Below are 15,507 nucleotides of genomic sequence, written 5' to 3' on the forward strand. Positions count from 1 at the left end.
CATTCGTATTTTTTCTATTTTTTTTTCGTTGCGCAAGCGCAGGAGGAGCAATCAGGGGTTGCATGGTTGGCAATTAAATTCTCCATTAAGCTTATTTAACCTTTCTGATACATATCACATCTCCCGTGTAAAGTGAACCCAGTGCCGCTGACAAATTACGCGGATTGATCATAAAAGGCTTATCTCGAAGAGCTACAACAAGCTGCATTGAAGTACTCAGCTCGGGTCCAATCAGGAGCAGGGATCCGGGTTGAGAGAGTTCATGTTCAAAACTCTCTCGGTGTAACATCAGGTTTCCCCACGGAATTTCATCCAGACAGACGGAAGAAACTGAACGGCCCAAAACATGACTAATAATCCCAGAAGAGCGCTTTGAAATGCGGAACACCTTTCTTGTCCCTATAGGATAAGTAGAATACTAATGTCAAAAGAGATAAAGGCACCTTCAAGTATTATAAGATCACTACAAACTCACTATAAAATACCACGGGCCACTTATTACACAAGATAAAAATCATATCAAACCCGTCATGTTTACGATGGGGGGCAAAAAAAAAAAAAAAAAAAAAATCGAATCGACTGATGATTACGTTTCAAATATGGCGGATCAGGTGCGTTCAAAGTAGTGACGTACAGCACAGAAACGTGCTGATCGGATTCACGTCAGGAATGAAAAATGATTTCAGTTTCTACAATGTATACTCACATGTATCTAAACTCTACAGATTAAGTGAAGCACTTAATAGGGGGTAAGCTTGGTTTATTAAAAAATCACGTTGATAAAAAGAACATGGTTCTGTCAGTTGCTGAGCAGTATTTTCTTTTCTACGTTCACTAATACAATGTGACTCCGGATTCCGTTTATAAAGAACACACGCACAGAGTGCATGTTTGCAAGACGTGCTGATTTAGTATAACTTCCATTTTAAGACTTTGATGACTATAAAACAACTGATATTCTTCCCTTTCTGTAATATTTTCTCAATTTTATATGAGACTGATGGAAAATTTGAAAGCAACACCACTTTTGCAATGGTGGAAAGTGACTTAATACATTTATTCAAGCTCTGATATTACACCAACAGAGGGAGGCAGAAGAAAGAGAGAATGATCAAAATCAGAGCAGCAGAGACCAGTGTTTTCTGGTCCCAGTGTGGGCCAGGCTCCCACAACATCCAATCCTACATTTGATAGCATCTTTTGTCAGAACCATAGGGGTCTTGTGTACGGATTGATAAATGCACCTGCACTTTGAATCTTATCCTAATTCTTCTCCATGTCTTCTAACATCTATCATATTTGTATTATTACATTTTTAGATATTTTTAGATTTGACCTTTATCATCTTACATACATCATACATGAGCAGTCTATAAATTATATCTCAAGGAGACTGAATTAAATGCAATATGTCTTTCAAAGACACAAAACCAAGTCAAGCTATGACCAGGATAAATGAGAATATCCGCAGACACGTCTATGAAATATTATGTATTTTTATGGACTAAATCACCACTGGTATATGAATAATTAAGCTCTACCTCAGTCAGCTTCAACATTAAAACAATGCTTATATGTTAATACAGTGGCTCCCCAATGTTTTTGTTGGACATAACTCCAGAACTGAGTGTGATGAATTCATGACCAATAGAAATGTTCCAAATGTTAGCATTTGAATGAACCTCAAACAGGATGTTATTTAGGTATTAATCAAATTAAAGTTGATATAACAGTGGTTGTTACAACACTTTCATATAACTGAACTGCTGGTTAGTTTGGGTTGCATTTGCAGGATGCAACCCAAGGATGTTCCAGTCAATTACTTATTACCTTTAGTGCATAGTTTCAACAGTGAATCCAGTACTTTTAGTTATTTAGAGTATTTCAATAATTTATCTTTTGTTTTTTTTTTCCTTCTTTACAATTTCACCACTCACCCCCTGGCATACGAGTACCCCTGGGCAGGAATCGCTGGGTTAACACATCTGTAATAAGAATACATTTGTATAGTATATTGGGCACAAATACTTGGGGGTGTACTTGGACCACAAACTGGACTGGTGCAAGAACGTGGACATGGTCTACAGAAAGGGCCAGAGCCACCTCTATTCTCTGAGGCGGCTGAGGTCCTTCAACATTTGCAGGACGATGCTGAGGATGTTCTATGAGTCGGTGGTGTCCAGTGCCATCACATATGCTGTTGCCTGCTGGGGCAGCTGCCTGAGGGTGAGGGACACTAACAGACTCAATAGAATCATCAAGAAGGCCAGCCATGTTGTGGGAGAGGAACTGGACTCTCTGACAGTGGTGTGTGAGAGAAGGATGTTGTCCAAAATAAGGACTATACTGGACTTTCCCTCTCACCCTCTCCACAATGTGCCGATCAGTTACAGGAGCTCGTTCAGCAAAAGACTCTTACTCCCACGATGCACCACAGAGCGACACAGGAAATCATTCCTGCCTCTCGCCATCAAACTGTTAAACTCTGCACTGTGACGGACACACATACAATTGATATATATGATGTATATATGTACAGACACATGTAAATACCTGTATTTTTATATTTTTACTACACATGTAAATGCCTGTATTTTTTTTAGATTTATACTTATCTTGTTGTTTATCCTATTTTTATATCTTTCACTTTCTTTCTTGGTTGGGAAAACTGCAAGTGCAAAGTTTTTCCAAAAAAAAATTTCCCCTCGGGGATAAATAAAGGAATTCTGATTCTGATTTATGATAATACTTGCGTATGAAGTCATGTGAGTCCTCTTACTCAGTGATGATAGTTTGTTTTTGCACCATGTCTGAGCTGAGTTCAGACATCAGCTGGTTTCTCTTTTCCGTGGGAGGTGAGACGTTTTTAAAAGCCTCTCGAGGGGTTTTATAACCTTGTCAGCCGCAAGGTTTGTCTTTTTCTCCTTTTTCACTAACATTCTCCAGTGCAGCTAAGCTAGTTGACAAAAGAATTTCACCTTCAGGTCCACTTAGTAACTGATCTGGAGCTTTTGATAACATCACAAAGTCTAAAACCAGGCTGCTCCATCTGCTGTGGTAGATCAAGCAATGCAACCAAAGCTTCACAGCAGCTACTGGCTGGATTTTGTAGTCAGACTGTTATGACATCATAAAGCAGGACAAGAGCCAAACCTGAACCCACAATATTAAACGGGACGTGTTTTCTTTCATAACACAGATACTGAGCTTTTGCCCTCCTCAGGTCAATATTTAGTAGAGACATCTCTGCCTCTCTGCACATGTAGACACTACAACCTTAAGGAATTCTTTGTTGCAAAACTGTTCAAGCACAGTCTGATTCCTAAGCAGTTACTAAGTCCTGTCACGAATTCTGGATTGGACTGAGATCTGAACTCTTCACCTCAGTGACATTATTTATTAGAAGTCATTCCTGCATGGCTTTGGATATTTGTCCTCCCAAACTGCGGTTCAGTTGCAGACTTCAGCAGGCTTTCTCTTTTTTTACTGAATTAATTTGAACCTTCTGGGACCTGTTGTGTAGAAGCAGCCCCACGGCGGGATGCTGCCACCACAGGGCTTCGCGGTGGAGACGGCGCGTGTCCAGCGATGTGCGGTGTTCAGGTTACACCAAACGTAGCTTAAGTAAGACGGCTGAAAAGGGACAGCTCTACCTTCTTCCACTTTGTTTCAGAGTCTGTCACACACCTTCTGGTAGATTTACGGCTTCCTCTCGTCCCTTCTGCTGTAAAGCTTCAAGTAGCAGCTAAACGTTGTCATAAGTCTCCTGGTGGGCCTCCCTCATTAGTGTCTGTCCCACAAGCAGTTGCATTTTCTTAGGACACTATGTTACAAACCTCACAGATCTGGTGCTATTCAATCCAAAATGTTTTCCCACACCTTGAATACACAAGGTGTAAGATTTCGGTGATTTCAGTTCAAAACATGATGTGACTTCTGTGCTGTGTCTGATGCTCAGCTTGAGTGCATCACCCTTATGGCATTTCTGTCTGAACAGCCAACAGTCTCTGTCAGACTGTTTTACATCTGCTCATCATTAATTTGCATTTGTATGTAAAGAGAACTACAAGATCATCAGAATGAAAACAAAGCTGAACTGACAACATCAGTGAAAATTCAAATAATGACAGTCCACAGACGAGTAAACATGGTCAGGAACAACACATTTTTGGTTTGTTTTTGTCTTGTGGTGTACCAAACTTTCATTGTTAAAGTGAAACTAGTCTGTAAAAGCTGTTTGATAGATTTTACAGAGACAACGGAAAGTTTACTTGTGAGAAATAATCAAAAAAATGATTACATATTCAAGACATCAAGGCAGGAGTAGGAGTTCAATGTTCTACAAGGTGCCTGCATAGTCGAACCATTGTCCTGAGACATCCTTTCTGTAAAACAGTGACCACACCCCACAACTAATAAACTAAACTATATCCACATGTGAAGATGAACACCCTCCTCTGTTAAAGGTAGGATTTCACTTGCCGATGACCATGTAATTACAACATTCCTAGTTTGAGTGGCCACAGAGCAACCCCTCCAATCCAAAACAGCTTTGACCAAACTGCTATTTTGACCAGCACCTGGTTTATCACCCTCACATTTTCCACAGGATTAAAAATTTCCCATTGGATGAATGAATGTCAGAGAAACCAGTATGGAAAGATATGTACACATTTTATTTGGGGCAGAAACACATCTTTAGGGTAAGCAGCGACTGGCTGCAGCATCTATACAAACAACAGTGAGATCGCTCTCCCTCATCTACCTGCAGGAACATTCAGAGCCAAATATGTGCCAACACACTCAAACTAAAGGTGTATGCGACAAAACAGAAGTGACAGGAAGTGGCAAAGCGGCAAACAAAGCACGAGGGCAAACCTTTCCTCTCACAAAACAGCCTGTTCACGAGTATTATCTCATCAACAAATCTTCAAACGTTACTAATACCTAATTTTTGAAGGCATGATTTCAAATTAGCTGACTTCTATTTGGTTCGGTAACATTGTGAAAATCAGAAGACCCTTGAAACTTACTACATATGTGTAATTCACCACAGTCAACATCAGCTTCTGTAATTGAGCTTTTTCTTTTTTCTTTTGATGGTTGATGCAAGATTGTGTTTGAGGCTGCTGCTGATTTTCATTACATTTGCCAAAAAAATGGGAACCAACCACTGCATGGAAAGCAGGAAAAATGCATACAAATGTGATGATACACAGCTCAGTGATTTGCGAAATGGCTAGCTGGATCTGTAAAGCTTGTCATAAACGGGCTAAAAAATACTAAATCACTAATAAGGTCTCTTTTGAAGTCATCTTTGGTTTATCAGATATTCCATAGATGGGACAGAGGTAGTAATCCCAACTCCAAAGGCTAGACTTTCAAATTCTATATGACTGTTGTTTAAAGACCAACACTGCCAGCACTCTGATTGGTTCTGATCGCAATAAGTGTGGAGCTTCCCAGATTTCACCAAAAAAATCACCTCACACTGTACCAAGACATAAAGGCTAAAAGACGAAAACAAAAAAGTATCCAAAGGCAGTCTTGATGTTGCTTTGGCTCAATATTTTAAGCTCTTCTGCCATTTAACATGGTAATACTGTACGTCACTGTGTTGCAGGTCTCCACTGAGTGATAAACTGAAAACTAAAGTCTTGTTACAGAGTGCCAGTACGATGGAGGACTTGGAACATTTATACGCCTGACAGAAAAGCAGGAGACTTTTGCAAAAGAATGTACACACAAACCCACCTGCTTAAGAAAAACAGAGCTAATTATATTTTCATGCAAACAGACATTCAGATTGTCTCTGCCTGCCCCAACCTTGATAGTCTGACTCTTTTTCTAACATTCTGTGTGTTGTCACTGAGGAAAACAAACAAACAAACAAACAAACAAAAACACAAGAAAGAACAAAAAACAGCAAGCAAGCTGCTCAAATTTATGGATTAACGGCATTAAAAGGGAGTCAGTTTTACATGGGTACCACTGAGCAAGCAAAAACAGCACAAATGGGAATATTCCTTCTTCACCTTTCAACTTTGGCAGGAATGACACAGGAAAACACAAAGTGATAACTGTAAACATTAAGGCTGCGTGGCGAGGCCCCAGCAATTTTTCTAACAGCAGCAGTGGATGATTAATTGCTGCAAAAGGACAAAACATTTCACTAACGCTTTAAAGGCCCTGAGTTCATAGACGTGTGTGTGTGTGAGTGTGTGTGTGCAAAAATGTCTGAATTCTGGAGAGATCCACAGGTGACTAAGAAGCTTGTTCAATTCAAAAACCCTGTACCTAACCTTCAGTGACAGGGCCATCCAGTTGAGGTGAGACATTTTAGCCCTTAAAAGTAAATTAACATTGGCGCTTTTTACTGTACACACTAAATAAGTTAACCCACTCCTACAGTGGCAAGAAAGCAACAAAACATTATCAGTCATCAGATGACCACTTTATAACTGTATAGATGCCTGTATATATTTATATATAGTATGTGAATATGTACAGACCAGAAAATATAAACAGCAACTCTGCGCATAGGAGGCAAAACGAACTTCACTCATTAAAACAACATCTTACATTGCAATTAGTTCATTCTAGTGTACTAACTTGTGGAAAGTGTTGTATAAAGGGGATGTTCTTTTTGTAACTTCTACCTCTCTCTCTAAAGTGACGCGATGAGACTAGTAAAAACTCAGACGAAAACAAACAGGACAATGACTTTGTGAAGCCAAAAAATGTCATCAGTCTACGCTGGTGAGCAAAAGTGACAAAAATTAAAGCTCGATCTGGGGGTAGAAATTTACATGACAACGTTTTGTGACACATTATCAGTGAAGCAATGCCAGATTCTCACATCCAAAACATCACGTTTTAAATGACTTCCTCACTATGACAAAGACGTCCGCGGGGACAACGCCGACACACGGGTTAATGCACTGAATTAAAACCATTACAAAGTAATGTCTTAACAAAAACATTAGTGGAAAAGCATTAGCTCAGTTCAAGAAAAAATGCTAAAAATACGAAACAAACAGCGATGAAAAAAAATTCCCTCCTGGTGCTCTTCAAACACACCCAAAAAAAAACACTCAATCTACACTCATGCACACACACAGGGTAAGTTTACAGACAACACACACAACTATCACGTCCACGCTGACAGAAGGCTGAAGTTGGAGAAAGGCACGACTCAAGAGGTTACTATTGCAGGAGTGGAGGCTGTTTCTGGCTGCCTCCATCCCTCTGGAAGTTGCGTAGCGATGGCATCACCAATGAATGGACGGACTGCGCGAGGGTTATTCAGGGATTTAGCCGACCTCAAGAGACCCTCGGACTCGTGCTGTGTATGAGGGCCAACACACAGCTGTGGTTTAGTCAATCAAACATCATCAGTGAACTTCAGTCTCAGAGAATGTACGCTGATGACAGAGGAAGCCAGCTTTTAATTTCACTTCACAGTGTCATGGTTCCAACAAACACCTCCTCTCTTAGAAGACAGTGAGAGAGCATTTCAGCTGCTGCTCAGTATGTATATGAGTATTGGTGCGTTTCGCTGTGCTGGCCAGACTTGATGGTATGACGTGACGTGATCTGAGGGGGCATCATTGCAGCTGGACTCTGTACGCACAGATGAGGAGCTTGACCTGAGGAAAGAAAAAGAAGAAAACAAAAAAAACCCATAAAAACAACAAAACTTAGCACCACTGATCTGCATCTGCTTCATTTTGGGGTCTGTTTTTGAAAGGGTTCACATTGGTGCAGAGGAAAGAGTATGAATTCTATTTTTATCTGGAATAAATAAGAAAAAAACCTGGAGTGCCAAAGAGTAGGGCTGGTTATATTCTATATTTCTTTTACTTCTTTTACTAAAGAAATTCCATGAAAAGACCAAGACGAACACTTTTAACTAGTGTTTTTGTCTGTTTGTGCTGATACGTCTTATGACTCTGTGTCAAAGCTCCATTGTTGTCTAAAAACCTTTCAGAACACATCATACAGTCAGGTGAGGTGCTTACATTTTGAGCAGTTGAGGACATGTTTGATTCACTTGTCAAAGGTGCTGCTCTGTTCTTGCTCCCTCATTCTCAACAATTTGGTAACTTGAAATTACCAGTCTAAAACTGCTGACTGACAAATTATTTATTCCTCATTAAGTGGCTACGACTGATAATTCTTAAAGCACAAAACAACTTTTAGACAGACTGTGTGACAGCCTGATTGGCAGCAGAGGCTTTGCGTACATGTTTGAAATGGTGTGAGTGTTGATGTGCGCATGTTAATGTATGTGCGTCACCTTGGCTGTTGGTGCCTCTGCTAGACGAATGAAGAGTCTGTTGATGCCTGGAACCGGACTGAAGGAGTAGATGAAGTGACTATCCTAAACGTTTAAAGACAAAAATGCAAACATTAGGGGGGGGGGGGGGGGAAGCATATTGCCACTTCATAAAATTACCAGTAAAGCTGAAGTACTATATATGCATACTTTCCTGTGAATCAATTCTGAAGGTGACAGAAATTTGAATCCTGTGTGTGAATAGTAAACTCCTTCAGTAACAATAAATATTTCTAAATATAAGAATGATTATATAGAGAATATATCGAGGAGTAATATCGATTATATAGAGAAGTAATTATTGAATAGCTATTACAGAAAAACTGTCTCCATGAATAGTGTCAAAATGTGGTTTGATATAATGGAAATCTGTTATTATTTTAATTTACTCTGTTCTGATAAACTACTTGTTAGCTTTTGCTTATAGCTAAGCTCTGTGTAAGGGTCTGCTGTATTTGTTAAGAACCAACCAGGAAGATGGGTAGCTGAAACTTGTCGTTGAGCACCACGGCGTGAACACTGCAGGGTCCGCAGAGCCTGGCTGTGATTTCATTCAGGAAGTTAGCGTGAAAGATGAAGAGGAGGATGCCTGAACCTGGAGTGGGAGGGAAGGAGAGGAAGAGAAAACAGAGGACAAAAGACAAAAGGATAAAAAGGTAGAGAAAGTCTTAGAAGTCATCTGAATGTCAGGATCAGCTCGACAATGGAAAATTAAAAGCTGTGTGTATTGAACAACCAGGCGTTGACCTCCAAACTGAAAGTTTGTGTTTTACCTTCTGGTTGTGGCTGTGACTTGAAGCCAAACTCCATGGAGAAGTCTGGTCCCTCACAAAGCCTGTGGCAGGCAAGGGGGAAGACGGGCTCTAGCAGCACGAGACGAGACTCAAAGTACGCTCGGATGGTGTCCTCTGCCACACTGGACAGCCTGAGAGACAAAGCAAGACAAAAACAAAATTAAGAATACCTGACTGATGGATGGACAGGAACACGAGAAATTCTTAGTTAATTTTCCAGTTTTAAGCAAAAGTGTTAAAATAAAACTGAAACACTGTTATAAGTTAATTTAGCTCAATTGTGCAAGAGAGCTGGTGTCATTGGGCTGTGGTTGGGACTCGAGGGACTCGACTCACACAGTGATGAAACCACGCCTCTCCCAACGCATCCGCATGAATTTCTATACATACTGTGTTACACAGAGTTGTTAATTTTTAACTCTGGACAGAGTTATCGTAACATTGGATCTAAGTTGTATTAGTAACACTTTAGGAAGTGTTAAATTAACTCTGCACAGATTGGGACAAAATAAACACCAGCATAGTGTTAGAACTGAAATTTGCTGTGTACACTGTGCTATGGCAAGTATTTTTTAATTGCCTTTTTTTAAGTGCCTTTTCATCCTTTCTCCACTGTCAGTGTAAAGTGTGGCTGGAAGCCATGGTTAGCACTTACATGCTGATATGGTCCTTGATGAGGTCGCACACCATCAGATTGTTGCTGAGCTTGGCGAAGTACATAGCCGTGTTCTTGTGTTTGGACAAGATGTTGCAGTCAGCTCCGTACTCCAGCAGGAGGCGCACTACCTCAGCGTTCCCTCGTTTGCATGCCTGAAGCGAAGGACACAACAGGAGGACAGAACATTTACAAACCAAACCTGTGTTCTTTTTATCACCACTGTCCGAATCTTTGCGTTTTTCATCCCCATGATGTATGTGCAGAGTCTGACAATATTTTGCTTTCACACTTCATCTGCTGAAAGCGAAAACTTTGTCTGTGCTCAGTGAAAATTTGATTTTAAATGGTGAAGCCTATGAGCATGAATTGTGACATCACGAATAGTTTGGAAGTCGTTCCAGGTCCAGTATTCAACACACACAAGAGTGATATGGAGACTTGAAGCCTCCATTGTGTAAACACTGAGAAAGGACTTAACAGTGAGGTAGAAGACCTCTCATATCCAGTAGTTAAACTTGTGAAATGAAAAATATTTGTATATTCATACATTTTGGAATTACTAATTGGAGAGAAAGAATAGGTATTATTTTAAGGATTTTACTGTGGTAATTATACTTTATTTCTGCAAAATCCATTTCAGACAAAGAATTTTTATGTAAGCAGTTGGAAGACCATGTTTTGTGTGACAACTCAGCCTGTTTTCATTGCTCTATGTCCAACACAGGAGTTAAACATTACCTTCATCAGTGCCGTCTCTCCACCTAGTGTCTGAGCGTTGACATAGGAGCCCGCCTCCAGGAGGATCGCAACAGTTGTCAAAAAATTCTGACAAAAGAAGGAAGTAAAAACAGTAATATGAGGAAATAAACAAAAGCGGTGAGCACCACCAATTATTTTTCTACTTAAAACTCGCATCAACTGACGGCTTGTTGCAGTGCCACTATGGGGTAGTGCAACTTTCAGCTTCTGAAGACTTTTTAACTAATGTGTTAACAAACCGTTTCTTGTTTAAACACAGAGCAGATATGAACTATATTATATTTAGTGCAATAATTTACTCTCTTTTTGGTTGTTTTTTGTCTCCATTGACAACCGAGGGAATATCAGACACATCCAATTTGAAAACAGTGTACAACATCATAGTAAAATATGAGAACTCCTCATCTTGGGTGAGAGGCTGCGTTACCTTTTCAGCAGCGTGCATCAGGGCTGTTGTGCCGTTCTTCTGTCGTCCATTCACCCTCGCCCCCTTCTTTATCAGCAACCTGAGGATGTCGTCCTGCCCTCCAGCGGCTGCCAGCATGCTCAGGGACATACCGCTGACATCCTGCAGACAGACAGATGCAAAGCTAAATATCACAGACAAAATAACCAGCTTCTCACTGACCTGCTGTGGATGTCAACTTGAGGTTTGGACTTTGTTCCATCTGAAGAGGGGCAGTCAATAAAACTTAAACCTAACTTTTCCTCAAGGTTATTTTGAATTTTGTTATTTTCTCACCTCAAAAGGCACAGTGCTGCATTTGCAGGAGAGTTTGTGATTAGACATCCCTTGTACTCTGTGACAAAGTTGAACTATTAAGCATTAGTTCTGAACTTTGTCTGCTGTATACTTGCCTGATGTTAAGGAAACCAGCATCTTATCACAGCACTGCCAATTCGAGTACCATCTCAAGTTCATCAGCTAAATAAAGGGTTATAATGCAGTGTGGCGTTAGTCAAGTTCAGTCAGTTTTTGGAGATTTTGAAAAGACATCTGCCTGTCTTGAATATTTATCTATTAGTAGTTAACAGAAACGGATAGGTGACACAATGTAAACTGTGTTTACTGTGTAAATGGTGCAAAATCATCTAAAAGGTCTCCTTTGGCACTTATGAGTTGGACGAAAAGGTCAAAACTTTAACATTCAACCCTATTTAAACAAATAACATCTTTTTCATAACAACAAAACGTTTTTGAAGCCAAGAAGCTTTTTATTGTACAAGCAGAAGTCCTTACAATACTTGATAAGTAGCATTAACTGAAGGCATCATGATTGCACCAGGATGAAGAGTAACACGTACGTTGTGCTAATACAACAGTGAAAGGAAGATACTTACTATACAGGAAAAAATGTTTTGCACTGCAACATCAAACAGAAATGGTAGTGTCTCAACGATCATTTATCATTAGACCTCAAACAGATTCATGTGCACTACTATATCTGGGGTGTTACCCCTAACTACTGTACATAATGCAACACAGATATACCCCTTTCACAAGGAAGAGACAGCACTGGGGAAAACCTGCTTGCTGTGGGTGTCAACATGGGTAATCTGACCCGGGTCTGCATCCCTGCTCACGATCATGATTTTATGCATGCCTCATACAAAGTGCTTTGGTATGAATGGGTGAACTCTCTTTACTCTACACAGGTTGATTATAGCTGCAAGTGAAGACAACACAAAAACATTAGTTCATGACATATATAAACAGTGCAGTCTGGAACTCTTAACCAAAACTCCTGCTCTTTTTGATCACAAAGAAAATTGGGAAAATGACTGTATCAACCTACCAAACAAGAGATGGTCCCAACTCTCTGCAGAATATCCAATCCAAAATAAACACAGTGGTTACCAATTTTTGAGACTAAAATGTGACAACCCTGTATAGCCTGGGCTACAAAGTCTGTGGCCAGCAGCCTACTATTGGTAGGTTCTCCAACAAACTTTAGGTTTACTTTAATTTTACAATGAAATGTACAAAGCAGACATAAAGCCTAAAAATGAAATGTGTAATTTTTAGTCATTACTAAACTGCAGTTAAACATGATAATGCTAGAAAATATCTGAAATTTATTAGCATCCACTCCACAAGATTTTATGCTTGTCATTTCCATTTTTGAGCTTGTTTTCTGTTTTTTAAACTTGTCATGTACTTGTCTGTATAACTCTTAAATAAAACAACAACAAAAAATACTAAACTGCTTGTAGAAAGTTGGCAGCTCACAAAATTTATGAGGATCATCGTTACTAGGCTACGTGTACGATGTAAACATATGTATGGGGGAAAAATGCAATAAAGCAAAAATAATAAGGCAATAATCTGATCTTGGCAACTGGATATGAATGTCAGAAACATCCAGATAATGAGACCAATGCAGTGTATTTTACCTCAAATTAGAATACATCAGATACAATAGAGTACTAAAGTTTCTGTATGGTGATACAAAAATACAACTAAACTTTTCAGCAGCTTGTTAAAAAAAACATGAGCATAATGAACATTTATCAACAGGGTCCTGAAGGAAAAAAAATGTTTCAATATTTTAGTGAGAGGTATCCACACAGGGCTTCTAAGTCTAGAACATCAGCAAGGAGGGTATGCCATTACTGCCATAGGCTATCAGGGACCATCTACAATACACGCTACTTGCTAAAGCAAGAATATAATACATTTGGACCAGGTGTTTGGGAATCATATAAAGCAAGTCAACATACAGGTAGGAGCGACTGGCTGCAAAGATTTGCTGGTTTTCTATTTCTTTTTTGATCATCAAAATTCATAAAAATGCTACTGAAAACCATACAGACAGAAGGATAAGTTTTCAAGTAAATAAGTAAAAATCCCTCTAGAAATGTACCATCACTGAGGTTACCTTTGCCCAGAGCAAGGTGGGATATTTCCCCAGTCAGTCTTGGAGATTCCCACTAAGTCAGTGATCGTTTTCATCATCTTCACAAATGTTGTGTTTGAAATTGTGAAACTGTGTTTGGATCCCAGACCGGCTCACTGCCACTGACAATGTTTTGTGGCAACTTTCAAATCCTGGTAAAATGAGGTTCACATTTACCAAACGATCACACATCTAAAACATGAACATTTCTAGAGATAACCTGTGATGATTGGACAAATTGACAGTATTTTGTATTTGACTGTTGATATAAGTATATGCAAATCTAAACATAATAAACATTAATATCTGCTTTTTCTGAGCAGTTCTAACATCCCTAGTTCCACCTCTTTCGTGTATATTCATGCAATAGCGCACCAATAGCTTGATCTGGTGACTTTATTCTAAATATTCTAAATACCTTTTAATAAAGTGTGAGGAAAAGAAAGGCAGGGCAGTTTGTAATCTTTGTCAAGATTGACACTGCTAGTGAGACCAAGGTTCACTGACAGTACAATTCATGTCTGCTGAATTCTTAAGTCCCTTATATTTTGAGGTTGAAGTCACAGCCCTCACACACATCTGAAATCTCATAGATCTCTTACCGTTTTATCGCAAGCCCTTTACAAATATTTACAAGGACAAATAAACAGGACCATCCCACTCTGTGTTTGCATTATGAGTCTCTGGTTCTGGTCCTCCGATTTGTTTGGAGGCAACTGGATGTCCTCTTCTTTTCATTGACTGAATCGAGTTATGTACAAAATACTTGACTTCCCGCCATGTTCTGCTGTTCAAAGCAGGTTCAGCAGCTAAACATGCATCACAATCCTTTTTTCCTGGCACTTTTACCAGTTTACAGAGGTCTCCAAACTGTCGTCTCACTGCTGCCTGTTCCTCCTCACTCCACAATCTCTTGATTCTCTTTTGAGGCTTGGCAGCTGGAGGGACTGCAGCAGACGTAGGTGTACTTCCCTGTACCACTAAAGTTCTGTCAGGAACACTGGGTCTGTGAATTGTTGGGACAACCTGGGCAGTTGTGGAGGACCTAGGTGGGTTTGTGGAGTAAGGTGGTGTACCTGAATGGTTTAGGGGTGTGAATGAAGAGACAATAGGCCTACTTCTGTTATTTAGTGTAGAGAATGCAGGGACCACTGGTGAACTTGGAGTATTCAATGGTGTGAATGTAGGCACCAACGAGGTGCTTGGTACATTAAGGGTGCTAAAATTAGGAATCATTGGTGAAGTTGTAGTGTCCTGTGGTGTATACACAGATGGGGGTGGCATACTTGTGGTATTCTGTGTATAAAGAGGTGACATTGGCATAATTATGTTGTTCTCTGATGTGTATGAAGGAGGCATTAGTGCATTTGTAGTGTTGTGTGGAGTAAATGTAGGAACCACTTGAGTATCAGTGGCATTCAATGGTGTGAAAGTAGAAATCAATGGCTGACTATGCACCATATTTGTACTAGCAGAACACAAGGTTGCATAAGTCGCAGTCATGTCTTGGGGGAATGGTGTTGACGATTCTCTCAAGCTGGTTGGCGGTACCATCGTCATACAGCAATTTGAACTTTCTGTCAGGTGATCCGGATGTACTGTTGTCATACTACAAACAAAGCTTGGGTCTTCCAAATCTTTCTTTGTGGTATGGATTTCAGTTTTTGGACTCTCACCGACATTTCCGTCAGAGTGTTGCTGGTTATTTCTCCTCCGTATTGTCTGTAGTGTGTTGTGTACATAGTTCTTGACATCTGTCCAAGATCTTCCACCAAGGTCTGGTTCAGCAGCTATGCAAGCATTGCATTCTTTTTTGCCTGGAACCTTCATCATTGTGATAAACTCATGCAAGTAACGCTTCACTGCAGCTTGCTCCTTCTCACTCCAAGGTCTTCTCTTCAAAGCAGGCTTCTGTGCAACTCCTAAGAAAATAAAGAGTGTATCATGATTAAGAGAAACACAATCTTCATTGAACTTAGAATGCAGTAGTACTTCAATTTGAAATTATAAAACAATGTTAACTGCAGGGCTTCACAGCTAATTCTTGACAGTTTTATCAAC

At 39.8% G+C, this 15,507-nt stretch overlaps 1 protein-coding gene across 4 annotated transcripts in view; it reads right to left on the reverse strand.

Moving 5' to 3' along the window:
• Positions 1 to 4,655: 4,655 nt before the first annotated feature.
• Positions 4,656 to 15,507, reverse strand: part of mphosph8 (M-phase phosphoprotein 8) — a 28,610-nt gene continuing 17,758 nt past the window's right edge. For 3 of the 4 annotated variants that reach the window (XM_046403512.1, XM_046403513.1, XM_046403514.1), the window contains one exon: positions 11,742 to 15,368. In XM_046403512.1, coding sequence (XP_046259468.1) covers positions 14,077 to 15,368 — 1,292 coding nt within the window. In that variant the 3' untranslated portion in view covers positions 11,742 to 14,076. Of the gene's footprint in view, positions 7,650 to 8,299; positions 8,384 to 8,808; positions 8,934 to 9,111; positions 9,264 to 9,787; positions 9,943 to 10,528; positions 10,616 to 10,976; positions 11,118 to 11,741; positions 15,369 to 15,507 lie in introns of those variants that run through there. The other variant, XM_046403515.1, reaches the window with a different exon arrangement.

Source organism: Scatophagus argus, chromosome 11 (genome assembly GCF_020382885.2).
Source record: "Scatophagus argus isolate fScaArg1 chromosome 11, fScaArg1.pri, whole genome shotgun sequence".
NCBI classification, from domain to species: domain Eukaryota; kingdom Metazoa; phylum Chordata; class Actinopteri; family Scatophagidae; genus Scatophagus; species Scatophagus argus.